The sequence below is a fragment of the Caretta caretta genome, chromosome 20 (genome assembly GCF_965140235.1).
Source record: "Caretta caretta isolate rCarCar2 chromosome 20, rCarCar1.hap1, whole genome shotgun sequence".
NCBI classification, from domain to species: domain Eukaryota; kingdom Metazoa; phylum Chordata; order Testudines; family Cheloniidae; genus Caretta; species Caretta caretta.
Window position 1 is genome coordinate 739,578 of NC_134225.1, and position 21,683 is coordinate 761,260.

The window sequence follows — 21,683 nt, forward strand, 5'->3', positions numbered from 1 at the left end:
CTGTTTAACTAACATCCTCATTTTTGTGAAACCATAGTCTGTAACCTGTAGGCTACTGGTTTGAATGCAGCCTGGTACAGAGTTGATTGAAAACTTTTCCAATCTGATTGCTGCTTGGCCTGTCGGAATCAACTTGTGATCACAGTTCAGTCCCAAGTGAGAAAACCTCCAGGAAAATTGGCACCAACTGTGTCCCCTTTTGGAAATCTCAGAAGAGAGGGCATCAGGACTAACTTCCCCTTCCATGCCTAAACGTGTTTCTTGCTGCACAGGGTTGAGGTGCTTGGCAAAGCTGCATGGGGTAGTCTGAGCTACCACTGCTCGTGACTCTTTTTCTTTGGAGAAATAGAACATAAGTCTCCTCATTTCAGTGGGAGGTACTTGTATCCTGCTGTGGGGAGGGTTGGGACGCCTGTGCCATCAACCTGGTACCTTTAAAAAGCATGAAGTTAGCAATTTTTAAAAAGCTAAACAAGGAAGAATTGTGCCTTCATTCTAAGACAATTGCTGACCATTTTGTGGAGAGGTTAAAAGACAGTTTGGCCAGTTTTTTCAAAAGTTCTTAGCTGCCAGCAGCTCCGCGTTGAGAACAACAGAAAATCCCCCATTTCACAAAAACACACCCCCACCATTGAGAACAATGGTGACTGTTAGGAGCTGATATGGATTGAAAATATGGCCATTTATTTTAGTGCCTAAATGGGAACTGTTGGGTTCTGAGCTCTTTTGAAATCTGCTCTTTCCCAATAGACACAATGAAAGTCTCAAGGCAAAATATATCCCCAAAAGAGTTTGTGTGATTAAACTGCCTCATTTTTGTAATTTGCTGGCTGTGATACTTTGGGATTAGCACACTGAAGAGTAGCATGATAAATCAGATGCACAGTGGAGTTTGCTGAAGAGAGGTGCAGATAGCAGTCATCATGTTTAGATATTCCATCTTACTTTACTTACTGCATGCTGAGTATTTTTTAGAATGGAAGCGGTAGAGAAGTTCTATACAATTTAAAATAATTTATCATTATTTATGAATAAACATTTATAGTTAATTAGTGCCCAAAAGCCTCAGTTAGTGGTTGGGCCCTGTTCTATGTAAACACAGATAAGAGACAGCCTCTGCTCTGGACATGATGGACATAGCGTGATTGGTTTATTGCTTAGGAATCTGTGGAGCAAAATGCTTCCTTGACAATTCTCCATTTCTGCATCTTCTGACAATAACTATTTCAGTGTTTGATCATGTGAGGATCTTCACAAACTGAGAACTGAAAGGCTCAGCTCCATGTTTCTCCTACTGCTTTTGTGTTAGCTGTGGTGTGCTACCAGACAGGTCTCTGTAGTGTGGAAGCTTATTACAGCAACTGAAGGAGTAAATCCACCTCTCTGAGAAGCGGTAGCTCGGTCAACAGAAGTGTATGCTGGGGCTTAGGTCAGTTTAACTACCTCACACAGGGTGTGAAATTTTTCACAGGCCTTGGTATCTATAAGTATCTCTGTATAAATTAACCTGATTTCATAAGTACTGGGCACCTGGAGTTCCCCTCATCTTTAGCTCTGCATTTCTGCAAGTGCGTGTGCACATGTCGTGTGTGTGTGTGTGTTGGATCATGGCTTTGAGTTTTGCTAGTGTTGTGGCATGAAAAGAGCTTAATTTAGGCTGCTATAGACCTCTTTCAATATCTGTTTATAATTTTAAAAGCCTTCCATTAGATCTCTCATAAAGTATAAGTTGTTAAGGCATTTGAAATCAAACCTGAATTTCTTTTCTTGAAGTTTACCCACAGTTCGTTTATACCTGTCAATTCGACTATCATTCTATATAAATTTTAAGGCAGGATAAAACTTTAAATAAAATAAACTTTAAATGTGGCACCTTAGAGACTAACAAATTTATTTGGGCATAAGCTTTCGTGGGATATAACCCACTTCATCAGATGCATCCTGCTTATTGTATTTTCCACTCCATGCATCTGATGAAGTGGGTTATATCCCACGAAAGCTTATGCCTAAATAAATTTGTTAGTCTCTAACGTGCCACAAAGACTCCTTGTTGTTTCTACAAATTCAGTCCTTCAGGATGGTGGTTCCCTATAGTAAAATAACTCCTCTAGCTAGTTGAGGCAATTCTGGCAACGTTTTTTTTTTTTTTTTTTTTTTTTGGCCAAAGAGAAGGTGGCTTTGACATGGGACCTTGAGGGAAGATGTTTGGAAAACAAGAAAGAAGAACATTTTAAAAATAAAACATATCACAAACAGTTTAAAATGAAAAATTGTGGCCAGCTCCTTAGCTTGTGCAAACCAGTGCAGCTCCAGAGATGCTGATTTACACTGACCGAGGATCTGGCTCAGATGTAGGCTAAACTATTCAGATGTGGAGGCCTCGTGTTAGTCTCCTAAAATGCATAATTAGGTACCTAAAATAAGTGTCTTGATTTTTTCAGAGATGTTGAGTACCCACTACTCCTGTGGAAACCTAATAGGGCATGTCAGTGCTTAGCACCTTTAAAAATCAGGTCACTTATTTGGTAGCCTAAATATGGATTTTAGGAGCCTAACTTAACAGCCAACAGTTGTGAATGTGGGGGCCTGTTCTTCAGTGGATCCCTGGATCCTGTAATCCTTGATGGCTTAAATGAGAATTGAGTGTTTACTATTTGTATTATTGTAGCACTGAGGAGCCTAGTTATGGACCACAGTCCCATTGTGCTAGGCATTGTACAAACATAACCAAAAAGACAGTCCCTGCCCGAGAGAGCTGACAATCTGAGTAAAGTGAGTGGTGTGTGGGCACTGTGCTGGCTCTCCGCCTCGGAGTAACTTTCACCTGAAGTGAGCATGGTTCTATCCAATTGAGTAAGCTCTGACTATGAACAGAGGAAGGGATGAAAATGGTGGTATCATAACGGCTAGCGCTGCTCAGCCAATTTAAACCCAACGCATCATTAGCCTGCATGGCTCATGCGCAGAATGTATGGGAACGATGAGGATCTGGCGACCACTAAGTATCTGGCATAATAACAGAGGATTGGAAGGCGGCTCATTCTCCCCTTCCACTTCTATTTGTTGCATATAGGGCCTTTGTTGCAATAGTAGTGAGCACCTCATGTTCTTTAATGTGTGTATTCTCACAGTGCTTCTCGTAAAGTTGGGTGGTGCTGTTGCCCTCACTGTACAAGGAATGAGGCACAGAGAGGCTAGGGATAGCTCAGCAGTTTGAGCAGTGGCCTGCTAAACCCAGGGTTGTGAGTTCAATCCTTGAGGGGGGCAATTTAGGGATCTGGGGCAAAAATTGGGGATTGGTCCTGCTTTGAGCAGGGGGTTGGACTAGATGATCTCCTGAGGTCCCTTCCAGCCCTGATATTCTATGATTCTATGATTCTGACTTCCCAAAGTCACACAGAATCGGCAGAGCACGGAATTGCACCTGGGTCTTCTGAGTCCCAAGTCAGTGCCCTAACCACTGGACATCCTTCCTCTATCAGCCTTTAAAAAGGGAGAATGTGAACCACAAAACTTTAATTTTGTCCACTTCCTGGACACTACAGTGCTAATAAGCGATGGTCACATCAACACCACCCTATACCGGAAACCTACTGACTGCTATACTTACCTACATGCCTCCAGCTTTCATCCAGACCACACCACACAATCCATTGTCTACAGCCAACCTGTACGATACAACCACGTTTGCTCCAATCCCTCAGACAGAGACAAACACCTACAAGATCTCTATCAAGCGTTCTTACAACTACAATACCCACCTGCTGAAGTGAAGAAACAGATTGACAGAGCCAGAAGAGTACCCAGAAGTTACCTACTACAGGACAGGCCCAACAAAGAAAGTAACAGAACACAGCTAGCTGTCACCTTCAGCCCCAACTAAAACCTCTGCAGCGCATCATCAAGGATCTACAACCTATCATGAAGGACGATCCCTCACTCTCACAGATCTTGGGAGACAGGCCAGTCCTTGCTTACAGACAGCCTCCCAACCTGAAGGAAATACTCACCAGCAACCACACAACAGAACCACTAACCCAGGAACCTTTCCTTGCAACAAAGCCCATTGCCAACTGTGTCCACATATCTATTCAGGGGACACCATCATAGGGCCTGATCACATCGGCCACACTATCAGAAGCTCGTTCACCTGCACATCTACCAATGTGATATATGCCACCATGTGCCAGCAATGTCCCTCTGCCATGTACATTGGCCAAATCAGACAGTCTCTACGTAAAAGCATAATTGGACACAAATCAGACATCAAGAATTATAACATTCAAAAGCCAGTCAGAGAACACTTGAATCTCCTTGGTCATTTGATTACACACCTAAAAGTCGCAATATTACAACAAAAAAACTTCAAAAATAGACTCCAACAAGAGACTGCTGAATTGGAATTAATTTGCAAACTGGACACCATTAAATTAGGCTTGAATAAAGACTGGGAGTGGATGGGTCACTACACAAAGTAAAACTATTTCCCCATGCTTATTTAACCCCCCCCCCTCCCATTACTCTCACCTTCTTGTCAACTGTTGGAAATGGGCCATCCTGATTATCACTACAAAAGGTTTTTTTCTCCTGCTGATAATAGCTCACCTTAATTGATCACACTCATTATAGTGTGTATGGCAACAACCCATTTTTACATGTTCTCTGTGTGTGTGTGTGTGTATCTATATCTTCCTACTGTATTTTCCACTGCATGCATCTGATGAAGTGGGTTTTAGCCCACGAAAGCTTATGCTCAAATACATTTGTTAGTCTCTAAGGTGCCACAAGTCCTCCTCGTTCTTAAAACTTTAGTGCTTCATCTGAATTAATCTCCAGGTTCTCACATGGGATTGGGGATAACTGAAAGGCAGTTCTGACTATTGGCTAGTTCAGGAGACAGGAGTCCAGAAGTCTGGGTTCTGCTGTTCTCAGCTCTGTTGACGCTGGGCAAGGCACATTGCTGCCAATGTGTATCTTTTTAAAATTGACTGATTAGTTTCCTACATGTTCACATCTCTGATAGAGCCCCCTTTAAATAGCAGCCCCAGGATTTTTTAAAGTTCCTCTTTTTAAAAATATAGGGGTTTTTCTGCTCTTTTTCTGATAGCTAGGCGGTGTTTGTGCAGGAGCTACACTGCTCTTCCCCTCCCCTTCTACTGTGTGCCTGCTTTTGCCTGCTGCTTGTTCAGTTTCAGCTTTGCTGCGGCATCCTCTTGAAAGCCCTGGGCAGAGCCTGCAGCTCAGCTCCCTACAGAGCACATTGCAGGGGAGTCAGGTCATCATGCTCGTGCATGAGACAGGGAGTGCAATTGACCATCAACAGAACATTGATTGCTGTTTGTACTTTAGATAAGCTATTACCAGCAGGAGAGTGGGGTTTGGGGGGGTGGGGAGAAAACCTGGATTTGTGCTGGAAATGGCCCATCTTGATTATCATACACATTGTAAGGAGAGTGATCACTTTAGATAAGCTATTACCAGCAGGAGAGTGGGGTGGGGGGAGAGAAAACCTTTTGTAGTGGTAAACACCCATTTTTTCATGGTCTGTGTGTATAAAAACATCTTCTGTACTTTCCACAGTATGCATCCAATGAAGTGAGCTGTAGCTCACGAAAGCTTATGCTCAAATAAATTGGTTAGTCTCTAAAGTGCCACAAGTACTCCTTTTTTTGTGTGAATACAGACTAACACGGCTGTTACTCTGAAACCTGTTTGTACAGTGAAACTACAAAGTGCTGTCAGATACACAACATGAACTGGCTTGGGGGGAAAAACAGAAAAATATTTTACTTCTCATTAATCTCCTTCCATTACAGTAATCTTGGAAGATATTTGTAACAACTGTGGGTATACATTTTCAGAGGGAAATGTGGTTTTCACGTTGCTGGTGTCTCTGGATCAATATTATTATATCTTTGTATTTGATTGCACCTAGAAGCCCCAGCTGAGATCAGAGCACTGCGCAGTCCCTGCCCCCTATGAGTTTACATTCTAAACAGGCAAGACAGACACAGGGGGATAGGAGAGGAAACAGAGGCAGTAGGAAGTGAAGCAGTTTACCCAAGGTTACGTAGCAGGTCAGTAGCAGAGCTAGGAATAGAGTCCAGATCTCTGGACTCCCAGTTTAGTGCCCTAAACACCAGACCACATTGTTCTGCTTGGATTCTTGACCCAGCTGGGGGTGTCATGTAAACAGAACTGAGAATGGGTTGTAATGGGAAGAAGCCGATACTGGAAACTCTGTGGTGGGGCTGAGACTCTTCAGCATGTTGATTACTGACTTGAAACAAGGCCACGTCTGTTGAGTATCAACATTTGCTGAAGCCACCTGGATGTACCGTTAAAAGCTTAAGAGCAAAAGAACATCTTCAGAAAGCCGCAGACAAGCTAGGAGAGTGGCCCGCTGTTTGCAGTAGACAGGCTAAGGACCCCATTGTGCTAGCCTTTGTACATGTATATAATGGAAAGATGATTGCTGCCCAAAGTGACCCCCAGTCTGAGGTCTGTGAAGTGATTGGATTTGCACCTTTGAAGTTCATGCACTGCTAGATGAAGACCTGGATTGCCCTGGCAAGGTGCGGCACCTGGGGACTCAAAGTAGCAGCAGTATGGAGATGGAAGCGATTGGTTCAGTTTTGGCAAAGCAGGAGGAATGGGATTACAGGCTGAATTTAAAGAGGTGTTTATAAACAGGATGGGGGAAGTTATTCATCTTGTATTACTGTATCAGGACTCAGGAGCCTGCTCTGAAGCCCATTGGAAAGACTCCCAATACCTTCAGTGGGCTTTGGAGCAGGCTCACAGGTCGGTCCAGCCTGGTGCTCTGCTTAGTCTGTCTCGGACTAGGATAACCAAACTCACTGGGACTTCATTGTTGACTCAGCCTTTAAGAACATAAGAATGGCCATACTGGGTCAGACCAAAGGTCCATCCAGCCCAGTATCCTGTCTACCGACAGTAGCCAATGCCAGATGCCCCAGAGGGAGTGAACCTAACAGGTAATGATCAAGTGATCTCTTTCATGGCATCCATCTCTATCCTCTGACAAACAGAGGCTAAGGACACCATTCTCTACCCATCCTGGCTAATAGCCATTAATGGACTTAACCTCCATGAATTTATCCAGTTCTCTTTTAAACCCTGTTATAGTCCTAGCCTTCACAACCTCCTCAGACAAGGAGTTCCACAGGTTGACTGTGCGCTGTGTAAAGAAGAACTTCCTTTTATTTGTTTTAAACCTGCTGCCCATTAATATTCATTTGGTGGCCCCTAGTTCTTTCATTCCTGAGAAGTAAATAAACTGAGATCTACACAAGTTACTATAAGAGAGATGGGACCTGGTGAGTAATATTCTTCCTTGTGCAAGCTTAAAAAATTGTATGACACATGACGTAAAAGTAAGGGTTTGTCCAAAGTTCACCTTAGGCTCTTGGTCACGCAGTGTGCTGTGTGCCAGCTGACCACATGGCCACCCCTCTCACCTCATAGGTAGCTTCATTACCTTGGTAGAGTATGTATATATTATTTACTAGAGATGGAAAAGACATTTTAGGTCCCACAGAGGTTGTCTCCCTGACAGAAGAGTACTGTCCCCTTCAATTTACTCCTAGTATCTCGTCCAGTCTAATTTTAAAGGAGTAGGCCATAGGGTGTGTGTGTGTGCATACGCGTGTGTATAATGATACATAGATGCATGTGTCTGTATGAAGTTGTGAAATATATACAACTTCACTCAGGCGGACCCTACACAAACAACAGGGAGACACGTTGTGAATGACTGAATCTTGCAAATTAATAAATGAACAAATGCATTGAAACAAGGATACTGCCTCAAAATATGTTTTAATTTATTTTATTGACTTTAATAATTTATGATAGTGCTTCACAAGGCAGCCGTAAGTGGACTGTAGGGAGCACTTGTGAAAATAATGAACTTTTGGTAACTGAAGACTTCACCTGCAGTGCTCTTCTTTCTTGTTAAATCTTCGAGGGGGGAGTGTGTGATTGGTCAGACAAGGAGCAGGGCAATAGAGAAACAGGCCCAAGGGGAGGTGTTTTGTATGTTAAATGTGAAATCCTGGCTCCGTTCAAGTCAATGGGAGTGAAGCCACGATTTAACCCCTGATGTTTGATTATTCTCAATAAGGAAAATTCAGACCATTCCCACTGATTCCACTGCACAGGCCACGTAGCCAAGGGCACTTTGCTAGAATTTGCAAGATATTAAATTCTTCATCCTCCAGCAGTAGAAACATTGATGCTTTCCCCTTTTCTACTACAAATTCTAGCCTCTGTTCTGGTTAATTTCTTTAGGCCCCAGCCAGAGCTTGTTGCTTTTAAAATAAGGCTTCTGGCTGAGTGTTCTTATAGGTTTTGTCTAGGTTGGAGAAACTTACCAGGCTATGTGCAGATTGGAAGGAGGTGTGCTTCAGCGGGACTAGATACATATTGGGTCTGAACTATTTTAGTTCCGGTCTGAGTGCAGATTAGTTGATTAGTTCAGCTAGTCCTGTGGCTGTCTTCCAAGTGGCTATTCAAAGTCTCCCAGAATACACTGCTTCTGCGCGTTGAACTGTGAAACTGTGGGATAGATACTTGTGGGCCATAGGAACTGCTGAACTGTATCAGACCAGTGGCCCATCTAGCCCAGTATCCTGTTTCTGACAATGGCCAACTTCAGAGGAAGGTGCAAGAAACCATGCAGTGGGCAGGTATGAGATAATCTGCCCCCATACCTAGGGAAGCTCCTTTTCTAACCCCCATTAATTAAAGGTGGCTTGTTATTTGTATTATGGTAGCATTTAGGAGCCCCAGTCATGGATCAGGATCCCATTGTGCTAGGCCCTGTACAAATGCAGATCAAAAAGGTGGTTCCTGCCCCCCAAGAGTGAAATCTGCCCTGAAGAAGTAGGGTTTACAGCCCTTCCAAAGCTCTTGATTTTGCTTTATTAATAGGTCTGTTTTGTCTCTAAATGTGTTCATTATCTATATAAATGTTCAGTCCTTTTTTGAACTCTACTAAACTTGAGATGAGATTTTCAAATGCTATGAAGAGAGTTGGGGTACACCTACACAAGAGCTGGGAGGTGTAATTCCCACGTCAGGTAAACGTACACGTGCTAGCTCAGCATATGAGTGCAGTCCTGCCCAGCACTCTGGGTACACATTTGGGCAGCTAGGCCTGAGCCACTGCCCGTGGTGCCGCAGCCACGCTATTTTTCTGAGCTAGCTCAAGCTAAAGTAGTGTCTGTATGTCTACCTGACCTGGTGATTCCACCTCCAGCTGCTGTGAAGACCTAATTACAAATCACCTTTCCATGGGGCTTGTGCTCCTAAACCACTTACTCACTCTTGAAAATCTTGACTGGCCTCTCAGATAGTTCAGGCCCATAAAGAATAAAATTGTGTAGGTGAGAGCTAGCCTGGATGCAGGGCAGCCCACAGGGATCATTAACACCATTCAGGATGGCTTCTGTGCTTAAATCCATGTAACCCAACTCACTCAACTATGAATAGTTCAGTTGTCTAGAGTAGACAAGGCCATTAGTTCTCTAAGTTAGATTTGTGGGGAGGGGTGGAGATGTCTTGGTTCATCCAGTCCAACTTCCTCCATGCAGGATTGTCCCCTGGTTAAGAACTATTTTGTCACATCTGCAGCATGTTCCCACTGTCAATGGCCTGTTACCTCTCCCTGCACAATGGAGCCATAGTGGCTCTATGTACTTATATGTGGAGTGGGGCATTCAAAAGGAAACTTTAGAATTGAAAAGTTCCCAAGCCACTCAAAAGTTGGGCCATTAATCCAAGATCCTGACTGCGCTCTGCTCCACTAGAAGAGACTAGCTGTAGGGCGAGTCTAGGAAGGAGGGTATCCAACCAAAGATGAATGCTGCCTGCCTTGCCCACAAGCCAAGGATTCGGGCCAGACACTTTGCAGGTGTATCTATTTCTACCTGAATTTGCCCCAAGAAGGTTGAGGGACCTAGGGGATGGTAGAGCCAATAGTTATCTGTCAACCTGAGTCTGATTATAGGGAGTCCAGAGCTGTGTGCAATTGTGCACCTTATTTTTAAGTACAAATAGTGAATTTTTGCTTTAAAATAGCCATTTATCAGATTAGCTGGTTAATTCCAGCTACTATTGGTGTAATTGTGTACACAAATCAGGCATGCATCTCTATATATTATTTAATTTTAATTTTTTTTTTTTGGAAGAGGCCTGAGTTACCATGCTTTTTTAAAATCAGGCCTTGTATATTTATCTGCCACTCAAGTAGACTAGATCCTCTCTGCTGCTGTACAGTTTCATGGTATTCGGGGAAGTCAGTAATGAAGTGCATACAAATGTTACACTGTCGAGTACATTAGAGGAGCTTTTGTTTTTAAAACATGAGAATGCTTGTGTGGTTCTATAAAGGAGGCTTGGAAAAGGCTAAAATATTGGGTTTGGACTTTTTTGCTTCTTTATGATATATAAAGAGGCTCTCTTTTTTAAAGGAGTCTTTTCTTATTTACCTGATAAATATCAGAAATGTCGAGTCCAGTTTGGTTGGAAGGCTACTTGGAGGTCTCTGATATGGACTATGAGATTTCTCAGTGCTCAGTTGAATGGATGTGGGTATTTGAATCTGTTTATAAAAATGCCTTTTTGTCCAGCATGTTTTTCATGCATTTGAGCTAAATAGCTGTTTACACAAAAAAGAAAAACCAGCAACCTTCTCCCTACCTCTCCCACCCCCAAGTTTTAAACAGTTGGAACAAAAATCATTGCTGCTTTCAGTTGCTTGGTGTCGCTGACGTTATCAACTTCCTGGTTCTCTAGTGTCCCAAAAATCTTCTAGACAAAAAGGATAGACATGACTTTTAGAATTTACATTGTGTTTGAAAAATAAACAAACAAATAAAAACACACCTAAGTAACTTTTTCTTTTTTTAAATGGGGAAAGAAACTTTCTCAGACCCTCTATTTAAAGAAGCAAAAAAAGATCATAACCCCACTCCTCCTCTTCCCCACCTCCTTCACAGGAAATAACTGTTGAAATCAATGGAGCTATGATGATTTACCCTTGAAGATCTGGCCTATCTGGGAAGGGCTCAAATGCTAAGGTGATTGGGAAGCTACGTACCTATCTAGACACAGTATGACTAAAGAGCTGGAGGATGTACAGGGAGTGTACAAATACTTGCATGGTGTAGGGGAGGGGAATTGTGTAACATGTTGCAAAGAGGGTTGTCACTAAGCGTAATGGAGTGAAATTAAGAAAAGGAAAATAGTAGGTTGAATGTCCAGGAAAAATATCCTTGTTAATTAGATCTATTAGTCTGGAGGAAAATTCTTCTATGGGAAACAATGGGAACACCACTGCTTGAAAGTAGTCTTGGACAAGTTGGTACCATGGGAACCAAACCTGTGCTGGCAGGAAGATAACTGGAAGACCTGATACCTTTGACTTTTATGATTTGATACAACTCTGTGCTGCTCTCCTCTGTCGGCTCCATTCCAGAGGACTCTCACAAATCTCTCTCTCTTTTTTTTTTTTTTTTTTAAAGATAGATGCCTGATTTTTCATCACCCTGCACCTTGTGCAGACACAGCAGTGCAAGGTGAGTGCAAAACAGTACCAAATTAAAGTGGTAGCATTTTATACCCAACTTGCACTGGTGCGGATGACTGCCTGAGGGGCAGGGCAATGGAGAGTCAGGCCCTGAGCACTGTTCCCTCTAAGCTGTGTGCGTGTGCGTGCACACACACAGATCCTAAACCCCATGCACACGGCGAAACACTGTGCGCACAAAAATTTGCACAAAAGAAATTTTTTGTGCACACGGCCGGTCAAAAATTAGAGGGAACATTGGCCCTGAGTGTGGTGGTCTCTGAAATAACATGAGGCAGAATATTTAATCTTCAGATTTTGGACCTGCAGCTGAAAACTGAGGTGGGGTTGGGAGATACGTTCAATTAACTTCCTCATGGGGAGGTGGTTTTAGAGTCAAATGAGATCTCTGTTTACATATCCAGGTACTGGTTTCAGAGTGTAGGAAGGACTAAGAGGCAGGGTGAAGTAACTAGAGGAGAATGCAGTCAAAGGTGGGTTGGAGAGGCATGATGCAGCTGGTAATGCTCTGCCTTACTGAAATGCACTTAAACATCCTACTGCAGGGGATTTTGGACCTGCATAGGCTCATTTTACAAGGGATAACTCTCTATATTTGTAAGTTGCATTTAATTATGAAGATGCTTTTCATCAAAACCCATAGAAAGTCATGATCCTAGGCCAGATTGTAAGTGATGCATTATTTATTTGTGTTGTGATAGTGCCGAGGGGTCCCCACTGGGCTAGGTGCTGTACATACACATAACCGCCTGCCCCAAATAGCTTGCATTTCAAGTATAATATGACAGATGAAGTGAATGCAACACACAGATGGTACCAATGACAAATCATGGTAACAATGAGATGAGCGCACTTCCCATGATAAGCTCCAGTTGCAGCAGACCACCTGCCAAGCTGTCCCAGGTATCTCAGTAGAGCTGTGTTGTGGGAGGATAGAGCAGTGGCTTTGCAGCACTGGCCCATTATTAGATTTGGACTGGGTAATGTGCATTCACTTTGCCCACTGTCCTTCTCTTAACAGTCGCCAGGAGGTGCAGGTCCAGCTACCATTGTAGGTAGGGGAACTTAGGGAGGCGGAATGGAATGACCCATGCTGGACACCTATCTCAGTGCCCCATCTCCTACAAAAAGCACAAGAGACATTTTAAGCATGAGTATCTAGCTGATGGCAAAGTATGTATCCTCTGCTGGGGAAGGGAATTATAGACTACAAGCAAGCCCAGTGGCAAAGATGGAAGGATCCAGGGAGTTTGTAATGAAATTGGTTTGGATTTAGGCCAGGCAGACAGTGCCTGAGAGGCCTTGCTATCTCATAGATATCAGTGGCCTATGTGAAAATTGTGGGTGGCTGAGTTGTTTCCAAAATAGAAATGTTCCTAGCACAATCAAATCCCTTTGGGAGGAGGGGGTTAGGCAATGAGCAAGTCCTGTAGACCTTCCACTCTCTTTGTCTCTAGTGGTGGTCCTTGCAGAACAGATGGGGAGATGCACTAATGTGGCAGCCTGGTAGAAGAGGGCACAGTTGCTACTTAGGCAGCACCTGTTCATCTTTCTGTCTGATCTTTTAGCGGCGTACTTTTCACTATACCATCTAAATGTACTTGGGTAAACAGGCTCCTGGGCTGATGGTCTATATATATAAATAAATAAAGGAAGGCTTTGTGGTTAAAGTACTGAACTGAGGCTCAGGATATATGGGTTCTGTTCCCCAAATATATAAAGGAAACAGACCCCTACTTTCTATATATATAAAAGGAAAGAACATGTGCACAGAGCTGCTGGCCACACTATTTGTACTGCACTCGAGCAGAGCTAGTGTGAGTCTGTTTATTCACACTGAGAAACACCCCCCAGCTGCTGTGTACACATACCTACCCTCTGTGCCTTAGTTTCCCATATGTACAAGTGGGATACTAGAACTGCCCTGCCTTACAGGGATGCTGTGGGGGTAAATTCATTAAAGATTGTGAGGTGCTAGGATCCTGGAGCCATATAAGTATCTAAGGCCTGGTCTACACACATTATTATACCATCTAAGTATTTGTTAGGAGTCGGGGTTTATACCAATGTAGTTAACTTGGTATAGCCCTTAGCATGGACACAATTTTATATGTGGGTCAGACCACTTAAACTATGTCTGTTGCTAAACCAATATAGCAGTACAAAAAGTGTGTGTAGCTGAGCCCAAAGTTAGAGATCACAGCCTAATTCTGTGGTGGGTTGAACCAGAACATTGAATCTTGTCTTAGATTGTAAGGGCTTTGGGAAAGGGACTATCTCTCTGTGTGCAGGGCCTAGCCCATTGTGTTGTGGCAGTAGGCATTTCTAGAATACAAATAATAATTGAATCTGAAGTTTGTGTCAATTTCTGAATCTGAACCAAAGTTTTCAAACTTGCCTCGCTCTAGTTTAAAGCACTTAGGTGAAGTCTGTTTCTCTGCTGTTACAGTAGCATGAGCTACTTAGTCCCCTAATGATTTCCATTGTAATATACTAATTACTTCAGCATCATTAAGAATTTGATTTCCAGTCTCCCAATTCCTCCAGGTTTCTAATGGATAGACCCAGTAGATCCCTCTTGTTCTATGTGGAAGTGAAAAGAAATTGAAGAATTTATTTGCATGCGTTGCTTTTGTCTTGAGTGCAGCTTCAAAGATCTTGAAAATAACCTTGCTGCGGGATGAACAAAACTCAGGCTTTGTGCAATTCATAACACATAATTCATATTGTGGAAATTGGTGTGATTCTATACACACCAAATAAATGAGCAAGAAAGAGTTTTTGTTGTTGTTTTAAAGATGGTGCTACATATGTAGTCAGAAGAAAGATCCTGCGCAGATACTGTAACCAATACATGGGCCCAAATTCATGCTTGTTGCTATGCTGCTTTGCTACATTGAATTTCACAGCGATGACAAGGATAGACCTGATTAAGCCTGACCCTCGCCCTCTGCTCCAGAACATAGGCTCCTGCCAAGTGAACGAAACAAGAATCTCCATTAGCTATTGGTTGTATAGATTATATGACAAACATTCTATTTCTGAGTGCCCCCAGTCGAGGTAATTAGTAGGTACACACAAACACCCCAGATAATATCGTTGTAGGTCCATGCACTAAAGCCCATTGCGCAAAAGAAAACAATTGCATTAAGTAAGGCAGCCAAGTTAGTTTTTGTTCCCATTACGTTTGCGAGGAGGGAGTCAAAAGCTGGTGTTGCTGAGTATGGTGGGAGGCAGGGTGGGTTTGGGATGGTAACAGAGGTTTTAAGAACATATGAAGGCTCATATCTGGCCTCTCAGTTTTCACTTGACTTGATTTTTCCAGCCTCAAGCATATTAGAAGCATGAGATTGGCTTGCCTTCGTGAGATTTTCAGAATTAATACATACGGGGTTCTTTATTTGCCTTCTGTTTTTTGAGCCTTCACATTTTACATTTGCAAGCTTTTTTCATGACCAGAGAGCTAGAAACTAACTTTTTTTAGCTGAAAACTGAGATTCTCATTTAACCACAGGACTTCAGAAGCTGGAGCTTTAAGGTGTACACCAAATAACACACGAGCTGGCAACTTCAGCCATACAAATACTATTATATCCTGAGGTAAAAAGCAGGAGCTGCCAGAGAATCAGATGTTGTAATTTACTCAGGAAATTGTTACCTCCAGCTTTAACTACTTGGTAAAATCTCCATGATCAGTGAACCCATAATTGGTTGTACACATTCTAGGTTGGCTTGTTTCTGTAAGTGACAACACTATCAAAGTAGGAAACTGATACTCTTATTATTTAACTCAACATTGCATGGCTGTGCAGAGTAGCCTGTGTGAGAAGAGGGTGTGGGGTTAAGGATTTCCCCTCCCCTCCTGGCCTAGCTACCTGCATTCAGCTGCTGAGGGAGCACATGGACCGTGTGGCATATGCTCCTCGCAGGGAGGGGTGAGGACTACCTGGAGCCATGTCTCACCAGCCAGGATTATGCTCCACCCTGAAAAGGGCTTTATCTGAGTATACCATTTCCTTCCTTCTCCACCCCCCTGCATCTCCCACTCCTACGACACTCACTTTCCCTGGCAGAAACCCCTGAAGGGGCATTGTGAGAGTGGACCTTGCTCAGGGCTGGACACAAAATGCTCCAGCCTGCCCTTTATGAATAAGTACGTTCCACCATCTTGATGACCTCATTGGATTTGAGGGAATCTTGCCAGGATGAAGTTATTCCAGGTACATCTTCAAAGCCGAGGACTGCGCAGGCTGTCTGTGACTGACTTCATGCTGGAATAGCTGAATCATAATGATTCGGCCCTAGAGCAATCATTGATTTCAAGGAACATGAAAGTCATTCTTTATTCAGAGGTCCCTGGCATTAAATATCTACTGTAAAAAAAAACTCTGTGTGCTTGTGTCTCTGGGTAACGAGATCTCTGTCTTTTCCTGGGCAATCCGTAGTCTTTAAATGTACAAACCAATAGTGTGCATGACTTTCATATGTAAATCTGTGTCTGACATCCAGTGACAATTTTGTCTTTCCTCTTGAAACTCTATGCCCCTTCAATATTCAGGTTTCCTCCCTTAAGCACCAAGCAGTGTCTATGCTCTGTTGTAGTCCAGCCTGCAATGCTGCAGTGCTGTTGCATCAGTGCAAGGTTTCTAGAATTCCTCTGCTCTCCTCTTCCCAAGTGTGAAAAGCTGGAATCAGTGACATCTTCCCCTTATCTCAGAATTGCAACACATTCTTATTGCTCAATCTCAAACAAAGGACTGGCAAAAGGTGTAAAACTTCAGGGGTTTTCTAGGAGTACTGGATCCAGACAAAATGATTTTCTAGCTACCCCCTTTTATTTGTCTGCTTTTAAATTTGAGTTCACTTAATACCTTATAAACACTCTCTTTGTGGGGACAGTGCAAAACTTACTGAATACAGGATTGTATCTCAAGGCAAATCCATCTGACAAACTTCACCAATGCCCTTGTGGTATATTTTTGTAGTTATTTCACAAATTAAATTTAATAGTCATCCTAAACACTTTTTTTTAAAAGAAAAAAAAAAAAAGCCAGTGGTGCTGATTTTTGTTTTTTCCACAACTCATTCAGCTTTGCACATGGCAACTTGGTTAGACCCTGATCCTACAAGCTGCTATGAGCAGGTCTGCTGGGGCTCTGTGTGGGTGCAAAGGGTTTGCTCCCCACCGTAGCAGCTTGAGGGTTCGGGGGCCTTAGTCAGTTGTGCTTCTGTACTTAATCTGCTTCGCTTTTCTTGTTCTCATGCACTGGCACAAAACTGCAATGTTTGGGCTGAAAATGGTGCAGTGGGGATGTTTTTGTCTAAACAGCTGCATGTTTTTTTAAAATTACGATTATATTTTGTAAAGTCCTTTTTTAAAAATGAAAAAATTTGGGAGGCATAAATGACAATATTTGCCCCCAAAGCCCATTAATTGAGTGTGTAATTAAAGGGTTTATAAGATTTGATCTTGCACAGCAGAGGTGTGGAGTGTTGCACAAATAAATACATAATAAGTAATGAGCATGTTGAGGAGTGTAGGAGAACTCAATCCTGCGTTAACGAGCATTGCTGAGTACTCCCTAGGGGCCTAATCCAATGCCCGCTGAAATCAATAGGGAAACTTTTCATTAATTTCAGTGGTATCAAATAGGGTCTGAGGGCCAGGCTTTCAAAAGAGCTGAGCACCCAACGTGCGCCCAACAAGCTGAGCTTTTGAAAAGCTGGCCCCAATTTACTCCTGCTTAGACTCATGAGTGAAGATATAGAAGGGTGCACATAGCTAAGAACTTTGTTAGCATGATGAGAAACATACTTAAACCCATCCATCTTTAGACCTGTCCAGTTTCCCACCACCATCTTCTGCCCCGTGCACTTGTGAATGAGGGGTCTGACATGCAGCAGACTGAGACAGAGTGCCTGCCCTGGTTTGCTCCTACTCGTGGCTTTCGCTTGCATCGGAGTGCATCAGCCTTGTACATCCTGCTGTGCAAGGGCTTTTAGGATCAAGGCCAAAATGAATCATCATTGGTTCCCCATGAAATGTACTTGTCCATCTCTAGTGCAGTGACTTACTATTTGTTTTGTCTGTGCTGTTTTATCCCATGCAGAGTTGACCTGTCCTGGGTGCAACATAACTAAAGAAGCTGCTGCAGGATGAAAAGATGGCAGCGCAGCTGCTCGCACCACCAGGCCCTGATAGTTTTAAACCTTTCACCCCAGAATCTCTGGCTAACATTGAGAAGCGTATTGCAGAGGAAAAGAAGAAGAAGCGTCCAAAGCAAGACAGCAGCCATCGGGATGACGATGACGACAGCAAACCAAAACCTAACAGCGACCTGGAGGCAGGGAAAAATTTGCCTTTCATCTATGGGGACATCCCGAAAGGCCTGGTTGCTGTACCACTGGAGGACTTTGACCCTTATTATTTGACCCAGAAAGTGAGTCTGCAGGAGAGATGTTACTAAAATCACTTTTTTCTTAGGGAATTGCAGGTTTGGGTGATAGAAGCCACCTTGGTAATGTGGGTGAGGGGGAATGGAATCTTTGTGCCAGGCTTGTGGTTTTTTAAACTTACTGTTTTGTCCTTGTATTTAACCAACATTGCTTTTGTCCTTCATGAAGCTTCAGAACAGTTATCCATCTTATCAAAGAGAAGGTTAAGAGGTGACTTGATCACAGTCTGTAAGTACGTACATGGGAAGGTTTCTGACAGAGGACTCTTTAATCTAGCTGACAAAACAGAATGAGATTCAATGAAGCTAGATGAATTCAGGCTAGAAATAAAGTGCAGCTTTTTAACAGTGAGGATAATTAACCATTGGAACAAATTATCTAGGGATCTGGTGGACTTTCCATCACTTTAAGTCTTTAAATCAAGATTAATGTCTTCTCTAAAAGATATGCTTTAGATCAGTTACATGACATAAACTTGATGCACGAATTACTAGATGAAACTCTGTGGCCTGTGTTATGCAGGAAGTCAGACTAGCTGGTCCTAATGGTTCTTTCTGCCCTTTAAAATCTATGTATATAATATTTGGTGAGTGGTCTGCTTCTCAGGTGGCTCTGAAAACTCACACTTGGGATGATGTTGGCACCTTACAGATTTCAAAGCAATGTGAGTTGTTATTGCAGTAAATCCAATGGCAGCTGCTACCCTAACACAGGACAGTAGAATTCATGCAGAAAGCTGTGTTGTCTCGATTAAAGAGGGGTCTGCAAATGGTGGTGGAAGAGACTTTTTCTCTTGGGGATAGGTTTAGTTATTTGTATGGGATACAGTCAACCTCTGATCTGAATGGAATGGTGGGGCAGAATTGTGACACCCCAGAAGAAGAGGAATTCTTTAGGTTGATTTAAAAAAAAAAAAAAGGAGTCATAGGGATGAAAGTAGGAATGGGAAAAATGAGGGTTATAAATCAGAAGGGGCTTCCTGATGGTGGACTCAGCTAGGAAATGGAACAGTCTCCAAAGGGAAGTCGTTTTAGTAACTGTACAGCAGTGCAGAGGTGCTGGTGCTGGGAGGGCTGCCACACCCCCCGGCTTGATGTGGTTTCCATCATATGCAGGGTTTACAGTTCGGTTCAGTGGCTCTCAGCACCCCCACTACATCAATTATTCCAGCATCCCTGCAGCAGTGAACAATCCTGTTCAATGAAGGGGAGCATTGCCATTGGCTTGCATGGGGGACTAGATAACATAATACCAAGCATCTTTTCTATCTCTGATTTCTGTGACTTTCTTACATGGAGGTCAGAGTTTGGATAAACTGGGAAATCTACTGGAAAGATGCAGCCTGGGATTCTGGTTTCACCTGGGAAGATGGAAATTTGACTGTTTATATCGCAACTGCTCGAGATAAATATTGGTCAGTGATTTTACACGAGTTTGAGGTGATCAGTTAACTGCCATGTAAAATCAGTAACTTCTTATGGGCTACTTAATACATATTTTATAGCTTTTGTCTTAGTGTCAGATCTTTCTTACCTGTCTCATGTGAGTGGTCCTGTGAGCATAAGCACACTACTCACATGTGTATGGTCAATTGGATTTGGCCCTTAAAAATTTGATACACCTCATAATTTGTCTTGCATCTACAACAGCAAGTTTAATGCTTGCTTCTGTGCCTCAGTTGCTAATAACAATGCAAGCACTAGTGCAGAGCAGAATATGGTACTGGGAATATCTAGGTCCTCTCCACACTAGTGCTTGCATCGGTGCTAGAACCAATGTAGCTGCAGTGATGCCGAGAGCCAGGCACGAAGTTTGCAAGTGTTGATGCAGCCCTTACAAAATCTTCCTGAGGGTTCTGCTCTGGCAGGTAAGTACGAACGTACATAATCCTTGGGAAATATTTCCAGCTGATTGGATTTTTATATTCCAAATACACAGCGCTATAACCTCATCCTGTTGTGTGGAAAGAATCCTTAAAATACATAATCCAGGTTTTCCTCCCAAGTGGTGGAGCTTCTGTCAAATAGGTTCAGTGTGGAAAGTTTGGAAATGTGGAAGCATGCATCTTAGGGGCTCCGTTCATTATTCCCTGGGCCTAGTGCAGTAATTTGATCTGGGCAAAGTGGGTAAAAATGCTATTAAAAACCTGAACAATGGGAGCATTTTGTACCAGTTTTTCACTGGAGTGAATGACTGCACAAGGCGCAGGCCAACAGAGAATTGATTCTATGTCTTCAAGTGAGATAGAGGTTGGAAAGGGATGCACTGGAATTGTGGAGTAGTGAGTGAAAGTGTGATGTGGACTTCCACCCTTCAGAGCTTTGGGAAGAACCTTGCAAGCTGTCCCAGTACTTCCCCAGAGGAAGGAATCGCAGATGAGCACCACAAAGAAAACATGTTTTAATAATCTTTTAAGGTGGGAAATGTTAATTTTTTATCTGAAAAGGCAGCTTTGAAATAACATTTTGTCTGGAAATAAATCTGGAGATGCTCTGTCATATCCCCAAAAAGAAGCTGGGATTTCTGTGCATAGCCACATACAGAGTTTCTGCAAACTCAGCATACATGCCATGCAGAGAATCTAAACTCTTTTTGCAACGGGAACAGCTGCAGATGTTGGAGGGGAAGGTTCTAGATATCAATGACAAGCTTTTACAGCCCAGCTGACCTCATGCTTATTGCTCTGTACAAAGAACCTTTCTCTCTTCCCATAAATACTAGGACAGCCTATTTATTGGCTCTTTCCGTTTGCATCCACTTCAGAATGTTAAGATTTAGACGTGTATCATTTCTTCATATAGCCAAAGACTCTAGAGCTTCCCACAGAAAGTTTTTTTAAGTTCATTTAAAAGAAAAGCCCTCTCAATCATCAGAAATTGCAGATCTGTTTCAATAGTGGGAAGTTTGCCCAGATTACATTCCCCCCACTCTCCAGCATTTGCCTAACAGTTTTAGAACATGGATTTTTTCTTTTAATGCTAGGTACACAGCATACATAGGTGCCACAGTGGATGGTTGCTTTTCCCTTGTGTTAGGAACAGCTGTAGCTAGTGGTAATCTTGATTACTGTCAGCATTCAACTGAGAATCTTAACTTCTCATTATCCAGTTGGCTAATAGTTATAGGCGAGGCACTGGGAGTCAGAACTCCTAGGTTCTGTTTCTAGATCTGTGAGTAGCATTCCTTGGCCAAATCACTTCACCTTTCTGTGCCCCAGTTTTTCCATTGTAAAATGGGGATGATGATTCTTACTAGAACTGGGTGAATTATTTACTCATAAGCACAATTTATTGGACCAATTAGTCCCTTTTTCCCATTCATGCACAAACCAGTGAAGATTTTATCTGAACAAATTGCAGTTTCTGGGACTCTCCATGAACTGAGAACTTTGAGTTGTGTGTGATTGGTCACTGGAGGAATATGAAGTTTCCATTTTCTGACTGGATGTTTTATACTTTTGTTCATGTGTGCATACAGGGATTCAGGCAGGTAACATCATATTTCCAAACAGTCAAAGGGATGAACACAAACTAATTTTAAGAGAAAACAAGTTTAAAAAGGTTTCAGAGTAACAGCCGTGTTAGTCTGTATTCGCAAAAAGAAAAGGAGTACT

General features: G+C 42.7%; 1 protein-coding gene across 2 annotated transcripts in view; it reads left to right on the forward strand.

Moving 5' to 3' along the window:
- The window catches only part of SCN8A (sodium voltage-gated channel alpha subunit 8), a 164,172-nt gene that overhangs the window by 52,031 nt on the left and 90,458 nt on the right, over window positions 1-21,683 (forward strand). For both annotated transcript variants that reach the window (XM_075121579.1, XM_048831660.2), the window contains exon 2: window positions 17,725-18,054. In XM_075121579.1, coding sequence (XP_074977680.1) covers window positions 17,779-18,054 — 276 coding nt within the window. In that variant the 5' untranslated portion in view covers window positions 17,725-17,778. The remainder of the gene's footprint in view (window positions 1-17,724; window positions 18,055-21,683) is intronic.